The following is a 19,150-nucleotide window of genomic DNA, read 5'->3' as shown; positions in this document are numbered from 1 at the left end:
ACTTTGAAAACTGCCTCAGACAGTCAGCAGAAGACATTCTTGTATGACTTCTAAAAGGAAAAACATGTGGTTACAGCCATTTCTTATCGATTTGTTCCTTGTTTGTTCTTCCTACCACAGCATTTTCAGACTTTATTAAGTGTCAAAGGTCAAGCTCAGTTTGCCATGAAGTCCAAATGCATGTGTTTTTCTGTTAATGATTAGTTCGGCCTTCCTTTAAAGGTTCCTGAAGGCTTAGTACTTAAATTTCTACCAGCAATACTTTGCCTAACAGTGCACTTATTACTTTTGAGCTTTTGTTCTAGATTTTACAAACTTAAGCATTTGCTTGTTTTGCCCTGACTTTTAAAACTACATAGATGATCTGCAGTCTCTCTGGTAGTAAAAGTTGTTTGCTTCTAAGAACATCTTTTTCTTAACTGTTTCAGGTTCCTATTTTATGCCTTATAGTTTAAGGAAAATGTCATGATCGGTTTCCCATACTTGCTTTGGATTCATTATTACTATCTGCTTTGTTGATTTGTTAAAGAGGGTACCAATAAGAAAAAAGCCCCCCAAACTCTGCCTAAGCTTGTCTTACTATAGCAAGTATAAATTAGATGGTAGTTAAGTAATCAGCTAGTTGCAGTGATATGGGATGTTTTGTCAGTGCACGAATACCCATTTTTCTGACTGTTCTGTTTTCCTGCTGTTTATGCTCACAAGGACTTGATCTCAGTAGAAATTCTGATCTTCTGTCGTCATTACTTGTGAAGGCAGAGGGTGAAAGTAGTATTCCTATTTTTGTAAATAGCAAGCTTAGGGACGGTCACTGTATTAAGGATATGTGTGAATCTCTCTGGCACTCAGTCTTTTCATCTGTCACCCATTGTGTCAGAACATTTATGGTGTATAAAGCCTTGGAAGAAATCAGTGTATGTTCTGACTTTATACAATGTTTGGGTTTGTTTCTTATACCTATTATATGAGCTTATTTTGCTAATTTTACAACATACTAGTGTGTGTGTGCTTCTTCCCACATTGTGGCATCAAGATTGAAATGGCACGTACAAACCTGAGGTAGAATTCTGGACTGTCATAAGGCGCATATACTGAAGAGAGTCTATGCGTAAGTGCAGGAAAGCTTACAGGTATTTGTAAAATCTGTGAGTTCAGTCTTTTCATTCAGAACAAACTAATTCAGACTGCCAGATGACAACTTAATGTCTTCTGAAAACACCAGTTATGCTTTCATGCTTGTGATATTGAAATGGGGGGTCTGTTCAAAGATCTAATTATTGGGATCCAGCGGTTCATATATAGTTCTTGGTTTCCGACTCACTACAACTACCAGTATCTTTCAGTAATAAGGTTATTCAACAAAAGCCTTGCTCCTCGGGGACAAGCGAAAAAAGAGTGGAGGAAAACCCAATGTCTTGTATTCCTATCCAATACTTCCACTAGCCCCTGGTTCATAAATCTTTGTGTATTGACCAGGATCTCTTTGAGTGTGTTGTTGAAATCCAATTAGATTCTTTATAGATCATTCTGATTCTTAAATCCTGTTCAAGATAACTTTGGTGTCCAAAAGAAGTGGTATTTCCCTGTGCTTAATTCTCTTGGCCCAAAATAATTTTAGAATTTTCATTTAAATTGGGATTCAATTTTTGGATAATGTTGCTTTAAGGGAGAGCCTAGCTCAGATATCTGCAGACTGTACACTTGAAAGCAAGCAAACTGAAAGCTGTAGTCACGTAACCTGAGTTCAGAGTATAGAATACTTCCTGTGGCAGCATTATGTCAAAAAATTATTTTTAGTCCTTAATCACACACTTTTTCTTCTAATGGGATCAGCAGATCTCTTGAATAGAACAAGCAATGCACTTCCTCGACATAGGAATTCTAAAAGTGTCAGTACTTTAGCACAAGCTTGTATCATTGTTTTCAGGGTGATTTCAACATCTGCTTTCCTTTTCTATTGGCGTACTGTTGTGCAGTCTGTGGATTGCTCAGTAATGGGAACAGCTATGTAGAAATTCAGTAGCTCTTCCTTTTGCGCACACAACTAATGAAATTCTTCAGAATTCATGAGAAGCTGCTGAGCTGGCTCTGAAACAATTTTCACAGGCGTGTGTAAGCAAGGCATGTAGCACAAGGCATTTGGCATCATCTTTGGGTAGTGAGTGATAGGCTGGTTAAAAATAGGCTTGGCAGTTTCCAGGAGGCTGACCTACAGAGGCTGTGTGTGGACATGGGAGAGTATTCAGATACTTGCTGGGTCTAATGGTTCTGTTGCTCTGTTGGTTACCTAACGTGTTTAACGGTTCCCTCTTTTGGAAATTACTAGCTTTTCCATGGAGAAAGAAAAATAATGGATAAAAGAGGTTGTACCTGGAGTGCCTTAGGCAACAGGTAACCCTGTGCTTTCGGGCACTGGCAACAAGAATAAAACAATGTTGATAGGAAAAGCACATCAGTAGGAGGGAGATACAGTAGTTCTAAGCAATGAAGCTTACATCTATAATGCTAACAATTAGTTTCATGAGATTTGTGTAAGGACCTAATTGGCTTAGAATTCAAGGATAGCGCCAAGTCCTTCCCATTTCCTAAGTGGGAGAAAAAATCCCCCAGGGTTTGGTTCTTGAAAGAGTTTTTACATCTAAGACTCACAAACAGATTTATGGTTGGCCTAATATTGCCAACCTAAATTTTTTTGTCTGAAAAACTGCTGATGTTTAACATGATCTTTAGAATCCAGTTTTTCAATAAACTAAATTAGGGTTTTAGACCCATGTTCTTCCATACATTATAGTGTCTTAGAATAATTTGAGTTGGAAGAGACTGGTCTGGCACCCCTCACTCAAAGGAGGGCCAAGTTAAAAAAAATAGATTGAACTTCTGAGTTAGATCAGATTGTTCACGGCCTTGTCCAGTCAAGCTTTCAATATATCCAAGGATGGACACTTCACAGCTTTTCTGGACCACTCATTCTGGTGTTTGACTACCTTCATGGTGAAAAAATGTTTCATAACACCTAATTGGAATATCACTTATTGCAGTTTCAGTTGTTTTTTTGTGCTGTCACTGTGCACCACTTGAAAAGAGACTAGCTCTATATTCTGTAATAATCACCTGCTAGATACTGGAGGCACTAATTGGATTCCTCTTGAGCTGCTGGACAAATTCAAACTTTGTACTCTGTCCTTGTATGTATGTTGGTGGCTGATGGTGAGACTTGCTGAGTTCTTCTGTTATTGCTGAGTGATTAATATGGCAGATTAAACTCAGTGTACATATGTGTCTTGTGGAGAGAAATATAATCCAAATACGTGCTGAAAAAAAGGGCCTCTACATCAGTTATTATCATTAGCAGGAGAATAAGGTCATGGAAAGTTTTTTAAATATCTTTACTCTGAATCAGTTGCAATACATTTTTTTTTTTTAAAAAATAATTACACTAGCACAGAAACTTATTGTTTGTCCTATATTAAATACTGTATGCAGTTCTGACTAACTTGGCTCTGAAACAGTATGATACAATTAGACTCAATGTAAAGGGGGAAGGGGGAAAAGTATATCTTCTATAATAGTCAAAGTAAAAAGATACTTCGTTTTGGAGAAGAAACTAGTATGAACAGATCTGATAAAGACATATAAACCCATAGGTTGCAAGAGGAAGTTTAGCAGGGATCATTAGTTCATGTTTCTTACAGCAGAGGAATTAAGGTTATGAGCATATTAAAAAAATCCTTGAAGTTCATTAAAGAATGAAGGGTGTTATCTCTGTGTTAAGCCAACCACCTGAAAGACACTTGGGAGGATAAAACTGCTAAGATTTTTATTGTAATACATAGAAAAACTCTGACTGTGAAGAGGAATGCTATGGATGAATAGCCTTAAATTTAAATTTATGCAAGATAAAACATTCCAATGCAATATGGTATTAATGCTTTCTTTTCTGTTGTGTCGTAAGTCCTAGTGCTTGAGTCTAAATGATGAACTAAAACATTAAACAGCTTGATTTGTAGTTTGGAATATAAATATGTATTACATAATCTGCCTGTGACAATGGGCGTGATTTTGTGAATAGTTAGATGCTATATAGCTGAAAACAAGAGAAGCTCTTTAAAATGGGGCTGATTATTAAAACTCACAGTAAAACAGCATAATTGTGCAGTACGTGGTATAGTTTCATTTCTGTAGGCCTTCGAACAGAGAAATCACTAAAGAAATATGAGAACATATACTCAGAATATAGTTGAACTACATACATGTTCTTTTATCAATTCACTACAAATGCAGCTGTGAGTTTTCATTTTAAAATAATTCTATCAACATAAAGTTTGGGGGGTTGTGATTATTACGTGTTTCCATGAACAGACTTCAGTATAGATGCTACCAATGGGCTGTCTGGTCTGATATTTTTGGCTCAGTGATAACTTCTGTTCCATCTTCTAGGGAAGCTGGGGAATTGGTTATTCTGCAATTACATGTTTTAAGAAGCTAATTCTTAACTTCCAGTGCCTTAAGGAAGTTTAAGTCCTTAAAGCAGAAATAGCTTTTCTTCTACGGCAATCAAAATATTTTGTATATGAATATGAATACAGTTATATGTAGCAATTAGCTTCTGTGCTAGTATCTGAGTTAGCAGATGTGGAATGTAGCCAGCTTGTGGCCAGGAAAGCAGCCAATAGCCTGGAGCAGAAATGTTTTAATTAATAAATAACTGCTCTAGAGAACTTCACTATTCTGGCAAGCTGCATTTGTAATTTTTCTTAGTACTTATTTGGGACAGTTGTTGTAATTTCTATTTAAAAAACGTGGAAGACAATTGTACCTTTTTCATACTGAGTAAAAAAGTATAAGAATGCTTGAAAACTTACTTGAGCAAAGTGGAATTGAAAATTACTTGGATCTATTGAGTATATTTTATAGCTGTCAGTTTCTTTGTAGGATCAAGATACTGCAGCAAGGATTTGCCTTAAGGAAATTAGTGATTTAGACATGTGCTGTTCTATTTGTATCTTAATTCTCATTGCTGGGTTTCTTTGCCAAGGATGGGTATGGTAAACTTTCTTGAACTATGCGTACGTGTGAAATTAAGCTTCAAGGATATTTTCATTAAATAATAAAGCTGTTCATACAAGACATGCCAACAATGTATCTAAGTTACATTTCTGTAGGACACAAGAGTCTGTTATTAGATTTGTAATTTGAAGGGCTCCAGTTTCCATTAGCTAGATAAGTGGTAAAGCACAGGCTTCTGCTTCTGCAGTTTAATATGCTGTTCCAAAATGCTTTGGATGAGGCCAGTGTGCTTCCTCTTACCAGTCTCTTGTGTTGAAAATCAGTGGGAACCTTTCTTCTTTTATTTAGGCTTTGCCTGCCATTGCTATAACAAAAAAGAGAGAATCATGTGGTAAGGAGGGCATATTTCTTCCATTAGTACCTGGAAGCATGAAGAGACAAAGTCAGCGTAATGTTAACTGAATGTAATTTGAGCTGAATGTTTGCACTTCAGGCTTTTATATTCCAATTATTTTATTAGCTGTCTAAGCCATTACAAAGTACTGTAAACTGTTTGATCCCACTAAGGAGAATGCTAATTGAATCACAGCCTGTACTAACTAGAAATTAGGACTTCTGGAATTGTATCTGTGGCTCTGAAGTAATTTAATTTAGTCTGAACTTATGCAAGCTACTTCAACTGTTTCAGTTGCCCGATTTCTTTACCTGTTTGTCTCCATGAATGTGGTGCATGTACCTGTCCATGTGAGATTGGATTCTCATAAGCAGTAATCTCTGGTGGGCTTGCCTAGTCCTCAGTTGCCTTTGTGTCTTCTCATACCTAGGCAGGAAGGCTGGCAGGAGGCTCAACCATTCCTTGGTACCTTCATACCACTGTAAATCTGATGACAGTGAGTCTTGTAATGCATATTTCTCAAGAATTATCTGCCTTTTCTCTTTGCCTTGGAGATACCCCAGGTGTCACAAGTATTCTGAGATTTAGTGCTGCCCTGCAAGTCACGCAGAGGTGCTGAGGACTGTTTGTGGTGGTGGAGCTACCATTTATTTGGGGGGGGTGTGTGTATGCGTGTGTGACAGAAAGCCATGGACATTCTACCTCCTAGTGTTTGCAGTTTCCTTTGGACAGTAGAACTGCAGGCTCTGTATAGCTCACTCTGGGAAAGAATGAGGAGTCTTGCTGAAGCTGGACTTCTCTACCTCCTGCTTATGAGTTGTAGTTGGTACAATGTTGTCTTGCAACATCAGGAGCCATCTGAGCTGTAAGATGGGACAGATCTCCAAGTCATCTCTTGCCACGCCCAAGGTGCATTTGAGTCTTCCCTGACTGGAGAGGAAGAGAACGGACAGATTCATTAATCTGGTCTTGGCCTTTCAGTGTCACAGGGGCCTTGTTCTCCCTAGGCTTTTGTGCTCTCCATTCACACAGCTCACGTTTCTGTGGCAGAGGTGGGTGCAAGGCTGCCAGGGCTGTCCTGTCTGGGTTAGTCATACCCAGGAAATACCCATGCAAGTACCTCACTCTACTTCAGATTGTGTCTTGAAACTCCATTATATTTAACACGTACTCAAAAAACCTCAATAACACCCTCTGCTCCAAACAGTTAGGTCACGATTCATTGAGATCATTGTTTGCCCTAAAATAAAGGGTTTATTTCTTGTACTCTCATTTCTGTTTTTCTCTAGCCATCTGTTCTCTTTTGTCTTTCATTTACATTGTAAACTCTTTGAAGAATAATTTTTTTTGTTTGCTTATTTGTTTTGCTCTGTCTTCTTTAGTGCCTTGCACAATGGGGTCGTCATTGATGTGTACGGCTCACTGGCGCTTTGACAACACTACTTTTAGGTCTTGGTATTGATAGATATACTTGAAAATATTCTACATTAGGTCTCCTCATTATATTTTTTCCCCCAGATAATTTTATTTGCCCTTATCACTGAATCACAATCATTTATCTAACTGTGTCTTTAAGAAAGATATCCTAAACAATATTCCAGTTACATAATTTAAAATCCATTCAGGTTGAAAAAGTTTTCTTCCATTTTCTGTGCAGTTTAAGAAGTTAAAATATTTTTTCCAATGCATCTTGCATCGACATCTTTTTCCACTGCCTGTTTAGACCTTTCCTCCCCCCCCGTCCCCCAAATAGATGGGGACATTTACATGCCTGAATATACTTGTAACTGTTGTGCTACAGCAGCTTGATTTACCTTTATGCCCTGGGAGGACTGGTATGATGCAGAAAGTTGAATTTTAATTTAAAATGAATCAAATTATCTTCTACTCAAGTTAATTTGAAGAAATTTTTGGTAAGCTTGAAATAAAAAACACACCTGTGGCTAAAACTATAGTGTACTCACCTGAACTGAAACTTATTATTGAAACTGTACTTTGTTTATAAATGAGACTTTAGACCATTATCAAGCTGGAACAGTATCAGATGTAGTGATATTTTCCCATTATATATGGAAATGGTTGTGCTAGCTCAGGTTGTGTACATTACAGTGTAAAAGCCTATTGTTCATTTACTCATTATTAATGTTCAGTATTATCTAGGTCTATGTAATTAAGTTAAAAAATAGTTAACATTTTTCAGCAGACCTAGCTGTTCAAAGTCCTTAAAGTCTAAAATTAAATAAAGTGAAATGTACTAATTTATGTCAGAATGGGTATAGATATGGAGCCTCAAAGGTATCTTTAATGGCCTAGTGATCAGTTTGAATACTAGGTTAGTTAGGAGGATTAATTGTGGTGGGGTGTTTTTTACTTAAAAAAAAAAAACCAAAACAAAACACTTCTGTAGCTAATTGCATTCATTGAGCCGATAAAATATAAATTTGTTGATCATGTGAATTGGTTAGGCTTTTTTACCATGTTGGGTAAATATAATTAAAAATGTATTTAATTATTCCTAAAATATTTACCCAATTGCTACCCAGCTGTTACCTAAGATTTTATGTCGCTGAACTAAAACAAATGTTAGCTGAAAGCTTAAATCACTTGGTCTTCTAAAGCTCTGTGTTTTTCTATTTTGCAGCATGGGTGAGCTCTCTTTCTATGGGGATGGTCTTCTTCTGTTCTCCAATAGTCAGTATATTCACAGACCTGTTTGGTTGTCGAAAAGTAGCTGTTACTGGAGCTGCAGTAGGGTTTGTTGGACTACTTTCCAGTTCTTTTGTAAGGTAAAAAATTATTTTTGTTACATTCAAAGTATTTTACCAATTTTATAGTGTAGAGGTAGTGCTGATTCTGTCAACAGAATATGAAAGAGTAAGCAGTACTACTTTATATTATCTGTTAATTAGAAACCTTTTTTATTTGTTTTTTTTTCTTTCTATGACTTGTGCAAACACCAAGTAGTACTTTCAATTTCAAAAATAACTTTAAAAATATAGTGTGACCTTGTCACAGCACTCCCTATTTAACAGGAACCACTATGTATAAATGTGGCAGCAGCAAGACTAATGCTATGAGATCAACAGCATTGTCCTGGATAAACTTGTTGTATGTTTGTTTATGTATGCTGTGGTTTAGCAGGTACCTAAACATTGTTTGTCTTCTCCCCTGCCCTGTCCCCTCAACTTGCTTTTAAAACACTGTTTTAATGTTGATAAATACGCCACAGGAACACCTACAGGAAGGTGTTAATGTTCTAGTAACATCTGATGTTTCCATTACTGGTTCAATTGCCAAACACAGAGATAGTGAAAACCTTGGTATAATAACATATACTTAGGGCTTATTTGCTTTACTAAAAGTATCCCAGTTCTTTCTAGTGTTATTGAAAAAACTTGAGCAGTAGTTGAACATTTTCCTTTCTCCAGATTAACACCTAATTTTGTAATTTCTGTAACTTTTGCAGAATAAATCCCAAGTAGTTTGAGTGGCTGATTTGTTGGACATGCCCAGTAGAAGATGAGGAAACAGGAAATTTACTCACTTATTCTAGTCAACAGCAGAAATTGATTAGTGAGGATGGAGTAAGAAGTAGCAGGAAAAACGCCAGTTACCTCTAGTTCTCAGTCTGCTTTTTGCCGCACCCTTAGCAGAATAAATACAGGAACAATCAAAAGCAAAATTCAGAAAAGGTTCCTATATAGATGAAAATGTATTATAGTCAGGCTTACGAAAATGTGTGTTCTATGCCTGTAGTCTGAACTGGACAGATGTGAGCTGGCTGTCACCTGGATGGATGAATATCCATGCTGTGTGGCACTATGCCTGAACTAATAAGTCTGGTTTGGGCACATGGCCCCTAATGTGAAAAACACATCCACAGATTTATAGGAAGAGAAGGCAAATAGTTCAGTCTTAGGTACTGAGACTAGTGTTTATATTTATTCTTGGAATAACTTATATTTATGGGAAAAAGAAAGCTTTGTTTTCTTGTTACTTGATCAAGCTTCTGATTTTTATTATATTTTTAGATTAATCCAAGTACAAATGTTTTGCTTAATTTTATTAAAGCAAACAATATCAGGAAGTAGGTTTTCTAAGAGGCTTGTTACCACAGGTGAGGTAAAAAATAAAAGAATGCATCTTGGAAAAGTCTTCCTTCTTGTTTTCCAGTAGTGTATTAAGTGATTAATACTGAAACAATCGTTTATAAATTAAATCTCTGGGTAAAGGAAAGATGTTTTCATCCATTGAACAAACTGCTGTCATCCTTGTGTTTCCCTGATATCCGATGGAACAAAGGTGCAGAAAAGGCATGCGAAGGAAGCTTATTTTGTAAAGGTTTTATAAACCTTCTAGCTTTTATGAACTTTGTTTTAGAATTTGAAGAGCGTTTTGAGGTGAGAGGGGTAAATTCTTGTTGGAGTACACGGCATGTTAATGTGCATTCTTGATGTTTCATTGTGGTACTTACACTGAAATGATTTATGCCTATGATATCAGTTAATTTAGGGAGTATAGTTCAGATACAGAAGTCTATGTTCTAAAAGTAAAATATTGTACAGTAAATGTAAATATAGTTTACTGCTTTTTGTTACAAACTGATTTTTTTAATGTAACTTTTATCTCTTAGGAATCTGAGATGTAAAAATATTCGTAATGCAGGAAAATATTTTACTATGTATGTCATGCTACAGACTCTTTGAGTGAATCTACAGGTGCCAGCAGAAGTTCTGTCCTTTACTGTATTACAGTCCTCCTCTCGTTTTATAACTTCTGTTTTTATTTTGCCTGGTTATTTTCCATTGATAAAGGTAATCAGTCTTTCCTCCTTATGTTGTTTCTGCTGTCTTACCTTGTGTATAATCAGTTTCAGAAATTGATAGTTTAAGGCAGAAAGCAACAATATTATGTTACACAAATACTTTTTCACAATAGTACACAAAAGCAGAGTTCCTTGTGTCAGGCCTTTGTTAGTCAAATACTATTTTCTAAAAATTTCTGTAATTGCCTGGGAAGCTTGTGGACTGTATTTTGCTATAGAGATAACAACCTGTGATGAAAAGCACTACATAAAGTATTCATAGTCCTTTTTTTTTTTTTAAAAAAAAGTTAATATATTGGCTAACAGGTTAAATGGTCTTCTGTAACTGCCTTAAAAGTAGGTGGTGGCTGATAGAAAAGAGCCCATAGTTTGTTGAAAAAGCAGCATAAAATAAATTAAATGAATCATCATGTGCCATCTTGAATCTTGTATAAAAACATTTCTCACACATTGCCTCCTTCATCTAAATGTAAAAAATTCTTCCTTTGACTTATTAATATTACGATACTAATCTAATTAATTATAGTAACACTGTTACTTCATACTGTTAAGATTTCTTGCACAAGCACCTCTTTAATGTCGTATGTCTCCCTGTGATCTAATACAATGGCTCTGCTTCATTTCAGTAGTATAGTAGATGGCAATGGTGGAGAACCTTCTGATGAAGATTCGCCTAAACAGAGCTGGAATGTTTCATTCTTTATTAACTCTTTCCTATTTCTTTCTTAGCATATCCAATATCTAGATCAAAACACTGAATTTTGAATATTTAATAAAAAGGGGATTATTTGTCTAAAAAGATTAGTACCTAAAGTTTATTATTTGCTAATAATGTATTATATTACCAAATACTGACAGTATTTTTGTTTTATTTATTATTAATGATGTTTTCCACTTTTGCTATTGTATTTTCATAATAAACTATGTAAATACTTTATTTTTTGAGTCCATGAGGAGTGTTCACTTCTTTGTTTGAACTGCTAGCACAGTGAAGAAATGCGTAAATCAAAACAATGTAATTTTCTTTGGAAAAGAAAAAAACAAAACCCAGCAATGGTTTAACTTGCATTTGGCAGATTCACCCTAACAGTGATTTTTAAAACTTGTAGTGAGACTTTTTGGGTGTAATTATACTTGGCTTTTTTACCTGTTCAGTGAATTCTATGAAATTTTCAGTGGAAGAAAACAGCTGAATTAAGCTGTTTTCATTTCAGCTATAAGTACATACAAACTCTTAACTGACCCTGTAAGCATGTCAATTCATTGAAAAACTGCCTTGCATATGGTAGGTGAATGTGAGCATACAGTGCTGTACAAAACACTAATGATTTTTTTTTCTTTTTTCTTTTCATGTAGCACCATTGAACCTCTGTATTTCACCTATGGAATCGTATTTGCCTGTGGCTGCTCGTTTGCGTACCAGCCGTCCTTGGTCATTCTTGGGCACTATTTCAAGAAACGCCTTGGACTAGTGAATGGCATTGTCACTGCAGGCAGCAGCTTGTTCACTGTGTCACTGCCCTTCCTCTTGAGAGTTTTGATCGATTCTGTTGGCCTATACAACACCTTGCGGGTCCTGTGCATCCTTACGTTTATTTTGTTCCTGGCTGGCTTTACGTACAAACCCCTTGTTTCCAACACAAAAGACAAGGAGGGAGGAAAGAAGGGAAAGTTCAGATTTCCTCCTGGAAAAAAGATTTGCAATTTCTCAGTTTTCAAAGTTCTTGGTTACCGAATCTGGGCTTTTGGGATACCAGGTGCACTTTTTGGATACTTTGTGCCTTATGTTCACCTGGTAAGCGCATGTTTCTTCCTACATATGATGTATTTAAAAATTAACATATTTCCCTTTGCGTTAAGGACTAAGAAAATGATTTGAGATAGGAAGCAATATTTAAAGTGCAAGTTGTGTTGGGGAGAAACACAAAATTAATTTTGGTGCTCTGAGAGGGCTCTAATCAGAACTACTAGTTGATCCAGTTTAAAATTTTAGTTCCTTGTTCTCAATTGAAAATTTAGAATACTTTAACTATAAAGAAAGACACTTGAAAAGTATTCTGTGCTATTCCAAAGAGTTCTTTATTTTGGTACTCAGCTGCATACATTGCCAATTATATTTGTGTGTTTCAGAGGAATAATGGAAGGAATACATAACAGAAAATAGGTAAAACTTCTATTTTTTGTTCCTTTAAATTGAGGTATGTTTGTTAAAATGTGCATTTTTATAGTATATTTTTATAGACAACTTTCCAGGTTTATTAAAAGCAAAATACTTGGCTTTTTCTGTCTCAAGCTTTGTCATTTACCACTATAGCACTAATATAACTGATCCTGTTATCTGGTGCTTCTAGCTGCCAATTCATCAGTTTTTGTTGCTGTCAACAGTAATTGATGGAGCTTTAGCTTCTGTTGATGGGGAAGCTGTCAGTCAGCCATTTTTTATACGTGTACTAAAGTTAACTTGTTTCCCTAGCAGATTTCTGCCCCACCCCTCGTGGTACACTGTTAATCCAAGAAGTTTTGATGCAGCTGGGAGATGCATTATGTGAAATGTATCTGGCTGGCACTCATTGCACTACTTAAATGGTGAATTATTTTTGAATGGCTTCCTGGTGGTGCTGTTTAAACTGAAGTGATAACAAACCAAAAGGCTTAAAAGGGAAAGCAGGGGGGGGTGGGGTGGGGGGAGCTTACAACCTGCTATGGGATGCTCTATTTAGACCATTACATATACCCATGTTCAAGAGTATGTGAATAGTACCCACTATGAAAACAGAATAATACTACTATTTATTATTTATCTATGATAGAACAGTAAGATTAATAATAATAGATGTCTTGAATTCTGTCAAAAAATCTTCAACTCTTTACAAGCTTATGCGTTTGTATGCAATATAGCAAGTGGTGTGTGTCACTGCTTTCTGGTGATACATTGGTTAGGTTACTGACTCTTCATCAGATACTTACTTTTAAAATTACCTTAGGGTGGGGTGGGTTTTTTTTTGAGCAGCTGTAAATGGACTTTTATTCATGGCTAGTTCTTGTTACTTAGTTTTCAATTGTGCAGATCTTAGTTTAGTTTGTAGTGTCATGTAGTGTTACAGAATATTTCAAAGGATTGTACTATTGTGACATCTTATGCTATTTCCCGGTAAGTTTTGTAGAGATGCTTTGAAATAAAACTGTTAAGAGGAGTAGAAGGGAAGTGTTGTAGAAAAAGCTATTGGATAGCTCATAAATGATCATTAGCTGTTGCAGAGAACTGAACAAGGCTATACAAACAGTCATGTAGGACCTCTAAAATATATTTATTTAACAGAAAGCTTGAAACTTTTGACCAAGACACTTGTATGAATGCTCCTTGTTTCTAGATTGGATTAAAGCTAACAGTTGACTTGTAGAGGACAAAACCCTTTGTATCTCTCTTTATATTATGAAATTTTTCTTTTTATAGTGTGCTTTCACTCCTGCTGAGTGCTTTTTGCCCCATATCAGATTGGCAGAAATTCTGATTGCGAAATACAACGTCCAGTACAGAAAAACAACTTGATCAAGGCTGTTTCTAATATAACGTTTGGTAACACTATAAAAATATTCCAAAGTACAGCTAGAATCTAATATTTTAGAGTACCTCAAAATTATGCTAAGATATTTAAATTCCACTTGTTTTTGCTCAGATGCTCAGAGTTTCAGAGGAAGCATGAAGTTTAACTATTTATAACGTAGAATCTTCGATGGTAGTCAGTTTGCTTTGTTTACCACTTTTGAGGGAGGAAGCTTCACCAGCTCTTAGGAACTCTTCACTAAGTAGTTTTACAATCAAAAGCTGCTCCTGACACCCACACATTTTTGTTCTACTTTACTTGTCTTTAAATACTCAATTCTATTGTATAATTCTCTGGTGCCTCTGTAAACAAGAGAGGAAAATAATCTTAATGTATAGTAAGCTCCCACTACTTTTAAATAAAACCATTCTAAACAAGAAGCTTAGCTTTCATTCTTGGCCTTGCAGATGGCACTGTTAAATGGAAAACAGCTTGATTTTTTTTTTTTCCCCTCTCTCTAATCCTGTAAAACATCTGATCGTTTATAATTCAGATTTCTAACAAAAATTTAATTTAGGTACCTTTCAATATACACAAAGAATCCATGGAGGACTGAAGTACTCCTTAATTTGTTATATACCCAGGACTCTTGACCATAGTCTGAAATACTTAATGCCCAAACCAAACTCTGATCAGTGATTATCATAGGGATGGTATGAAACAGTATGAACTGGAATAAAATTTCATGTGTTTATGCTGATAAAGAAACCATGTAGGTATCATCAACCTCAGATTTCATTTTTTTTATGTATATGGTCCATTAAGTACTATGTAATTGCTCACTAATCTTTCAGAAATCTTTATATACAAACAGTTTAATAAAATAATCCTTAGCTTTACTGATGTTGAAATGGCAAATTTAAAACTTGAATTTCATCAATAGCAGTATTTCTACTTTCAGAAGGTATAAGATTTTTCTAACCTTTTGATAAATTATCAGGATTAAAAGAGTTTAATATCTGCAGGTCACATATTTAAGATTATTTTATAATTATTTTGTATGTGGTTGCCAAGGATGGATGTAGCCTCAGTAGCAGAAATCTGACAGAAAGCAGGAGTTCATATCGCTGGGTTGGAGGATGCAGTCAGAGGACTAACAGTGAACTTGCTGCTTGGGGTTTAAAGCATGAAGTCTTCTTGCAGCTAAACCCACCATTTCTGTACTTATTTCTACATAAACCTAAACTCATTCAGATACTTTGGTCTGCTTTTGGAACTAAACAAACATTCATCCCTCTAACTCATTTAATAATTGCAAAAAGAAGGGAAAATATTTTTATTTGAATGAGATATTTAGTTTTATGAACATAGCATTTATTGCTGATAAGCAATGATGTATGCTGGGGGGACTACTGAAAACCTTAGAAAACTCTCTGTGGATCTGTATTTGATAAAGTAAATAGATCAGTGTTTATGAAGGAACAGAATGGATTCTGCCCTTCAGCACAGATACTTCAACTGTAGCAGACAGCTCTGGACTTTTTTAATACTAGTTTTGTCTGCTTCTGATAAAACTGCATTTTATGTACTTCCAGAAGTACATAAAAGTACGTACTTCCAGATAAGTCAAAGGCTGTAAGAAAAAATAACTTTTTGCTAGTATATCTACCAAACCAGAGATTACTTTCCTCAACTTTGGAAAATGAGTTACTATTTTCCCATTGTATACTGCATTTTTAAAATTATAGTAATATTGGAAAAGGGATATAATACTTGGGCAAGTGACAACTTTCATTATGCTAAAAGTCTGGAAAATCTCCCACCATTAGAGCTGGCTGACAATAGCCAGGCTGCTAGTATGGGATGCTGGTTGCAAGTGCCCTAAGAAAAAACACTTAAGATGTAGAGCCTCATGTCTACAGCTCTTCCCTTAGCCCTCAGGCCTGGTTCCTGTACTCAGGTCCCATTTTTCCTACTTGGAAAGGCAGTTTCTGCCAGTGTTGGGTGCTCCTATGTGATGGAACACAGGTGCCACAGGCCCTACTGGTTAGAGCTGTTGTGTGCCACCACCACCAGCCTCCATGGTGACTGGAGGTTGCGGACTTGATGTGCTCTAGTCACTGCACATCAGCTGCTGTCCGCTGGCTTGGCACAGCGGAGGAGCTCCCAAGGTCCCAGGTGTATTGTCTCTGAGTGCTTCTGAGGCCAGCCCTTATTTCTGTGTGTCTCTTGTGTTTTCTGAAGCATATTGGAAAGGAAGATGCGTGTTGTGAAACTTGCAGTAAGCAAGAAATAAAAGCTCATTTTAGGCTTTGGAATTAGCCAGGTCTTTGCAGTTTTAACCATCTGCACTGTCTTTGCTAGGTAGAGTAAAAACTGTTAAAACCAGGGAAGAAAACCTGCTCGTGAGCTAGGCCTTAACTAAATTAAATTAAAAAAATAATTATATGGGATGCTCAATAGGATTCATATCAGGGAGCTGGCAATAATTACCAGTCCCTGACTTGTAGATACCAGCTGCGTGCAAAATAGGCATTACTCTTTTTGGCACTTGCAGGGGAGAACCAAAAAGGGAGAGCTTTTCTTATCCCACTTTAATTGGTGTCAAATTCTGTTAGTAGGTGTTCCATTCCATGTGATTTTGGGGAATTGGGAGAAATACTATAAATAGATTTTGACTTAATTTTCTAATATACTTTTAGCATTAACTCAGATTGAAGAGCAAGTTGATAACTCATAGGATTATTAAATCAAAGAGCTGTTATTCCTCTTAGTTTTAAAACCAGTTTAAACTGCAGTGACGGAGAACTTTTTCCTTTGATGTCTCTCTAAAATAGGCAAATAACCAAATAAGACTAGTTTAGTCCATTCAGGTTTAACTTGTGAATCCACAGCGGAAATCTGTTAATGCAAAATATTATTTCAAAGTTATTTTTAATAAGGCCTATCTCACAACGAAATGATTAAGTTTATTTGAAAGAAAGTATACGTGGTCTCTGCCACTTGTCCTGTGCTCGTTCTGCTAATAAACAGAGAACTTATGGTTTTCAGGAATCCGAGTCTGATATTAAGTGTTTAGTACTGTTCTCTCTTACCCTTTAAAAAAGTGTGTACTTAATCAGGATTGTGCATCCTTAATTCTTATGAGCTTGTTAGATCAATGCTATTAAAATCCATATAAGGTCACATGTTAGGTAGTTTAAAAGATATGCTGTTGCTTTTTGTACTTTATTTAGCAGGGTGAAAAGAAATGCTGCTTAAAATGCATGTTATTACTGCTTAGCTCTTCCTAAGCAGTGACTTAAGGTCACTACTAAAGGTTCAGTATAAATTTAGGACTAAATTAATTATGAAATATTTACAAAAAAAAAGGGGGCCTAGTATCATGTTGTGTTTTGATATAGCAATATGCAGCCACTATGAGGAATACTGGTAGGACTGAGAATATAATCTTAACACTTCCAGTGCAATATTTCAGTCACACAGTAATTTGTCTTGGGACATTTACAGTATCTCCATTAATTCAATTTCAAACAAAAACATGGTTTGGTTTAGCAATTACTTCTATTAAATGCCTCTTGTTAATGATAGGTGAAGGTTACCATAACACCTTAACACTGACTGGACTCTTAAACTTTCAGAATAGCTCAGGAAAAATAAAGTTTCTCACCCTGCTTTGCAGACTACTTCTTAATTTACTGTGTAAATTTGGCTTTTCCTTTTGATGCTTATGCACATTCATATTCCATGATGGGTACATACATGCATATGTAGAGATTTTTTGTTAGTAGTAATGTGGCGTGTGTGTTTTCTGTGTCTGTGCTTCATGTTTAAGGTATGAAAAAATGGCGTGTGCCTGGCCATTTTTTCTAGCAATTTTATTGGGAGAAATTTCTAGTAATTGTCTTGGGAGACAGATTTAAATATTGGATTTATTCTCCTCTGTAGATAGATACTGAAGATTCAGTGTTTCATTGCTTCTCTGAACTTGTATGTGCCAGGAATAGGTTCAGCTGACCACTAAGGAACAGGGAAGTGGAGAGTGCAGACTTAATGATTGGAAAAAACAGGTAGATACTGCCTCAGAGTCTAGAAACTGCCCCTCAGAAACAAAGCATCACCTTGGACCCCGCTTTAAGATTTTTATGAACTGTATGGGAAAAGAAAATGCATCTTGGAATGAAAAGTAAAGAGGCTTCTAAGTAGCTGGCCAGCTAAAAGGTATTCCAGAAAGGTATAGCAGCCCCAGGACTATTGTTAAGTACAGACTCTGAGGATCTCCTGGCATCTTATTTGAAAATACAACATCTGCTGGTAAATTGCTTTTCAAATTATTGGGGAAACTTTTACCAATGAGGTGAGGGTTTAGCCTCTAAATAAGCCTGGCTGCCAGCAGTGAACACTGTGTAACTGTTTCACTGGAAATTAAAACACACTACAGTGTGTATGTCCTGTGTGATGTTATGGTTTGCTATATGGAAATCAGAAACACACTGTTTGGAAGAATTCAGAGGAGATTCCTTGCTCCCCATGGTATTTTATGTTGCATGATGGTAATCAGTTTAGCCACCTTCTCTTTTTATAGACCTTGGGAATGGGTGGGAAGAAGCGCCAAGTGATGACAAGCATTCTCACATGCCGTTAATCTCCTGCTCTGCTCAGTCCACAAACAGCCATGTGAGACTGAGTACCTTGCTGTGTTTCCTTTGGAGACCACTTGGCCCATTTTTAGCATTTGAGACGGCACTACCTGGCTTACCTAGTCATCTTGGGCTCTCTTTCATCTGGATAATCCTTCTAGTTCAGTTTTTCCTATTCATTACCTCCTATGGTCTTTCAGCTGTCCTTCCAATGATACCTCTTAAAACCAGAAGTTTCCTAGGACACAGGAAATTACTTTCATCTCTTTAAAAAAAAGAAAAGTTTAGGGAAACATGTTCATCTGCAAACTGAAGTTAGGTGCAATTGAGAGGCTGGTTCTTGTGTCTTAGCTTTCAGAATTCAACATTTCCATTACATTACCACGTGTTGAAGTTCCTTAGGTTGTGTTATGTCAAAACCATTAACAATACCAGGGCCCTTATTTGAATTATTGACAGCTTTGAGGATTTTAGCCTAGGTCTTTGAGGTAACTGACTAATGCAGACAGATACCCTCTACAGAAGATACTTGGTGGTGAAATATAGAGACCTGATCAAAGAGCTCAATAGGGCTTTCAAACCCTTGGAAGTCAAACATTTTCCCTTGGCATAATATGAAGGCTTTGGTGGCCTCTTTGGTTTCCACATTTGCAAGGGTGTACTTCTCTTGCAGTAAGTTCTAGAGGCAGTTCAGGCTTGCAGATCAAAACACAACAGTGAAAACGTACGTTGTGCTACG

At 36.3% G+C, this 19,150-nt stretch overlaps 1 protein-coding gene across 3 annotated transcripts in view; it reads left to right on the top strand.

Annotated features, from left to right (window-relative positions):
• The window catches only part of SLC16A10 (solute carrier family 16 member 10), a 71,511-nt gene that overhangs the window by 31,588 nt on the left and 20,773 nt on the right, over positions 1–19,150 (top strand). For all 3 annotated transcript variants that reach the window (XR_008732728.1, XR_008732727.1, XM_055713447.1), the window contains exons 2-3: positions 8,043–8,187; positions 11,583–12,021. Coding sequence is in view for 1 of the 3 variants with exons in the window: in XM_055713447.1 (XP_055569422.1) it covers positions 8,043–8,187; positions 11,583–12,021 (584 nt within the window). In the remaining 2 variants the exon portion in view is untranslated. The remainder of the gene's footprint in view (positions 1–8,042; positions 8,188–11,582; positions 12,022–19,150) is intronic.

Source organism: Falco cherrug, chromosome 6 (assembly GCF_023634085.1).
Source record: "Falco cherrug isolate bFalChe1 chromosome 6, bFalChe1.pri, whole genome shotgun sequence".
Classification (NCBI taxonomy): Eukaryota; Metazoa; Chordata; class Aves; order Falconiformes; family Falconidae; genus Falco; species Falco cherrug.
The sequence above is the reverse complement of the archived record's forward strand: the minus strand, read 5'-3'. Positions and strand labels throughout refer to the sequence as shown.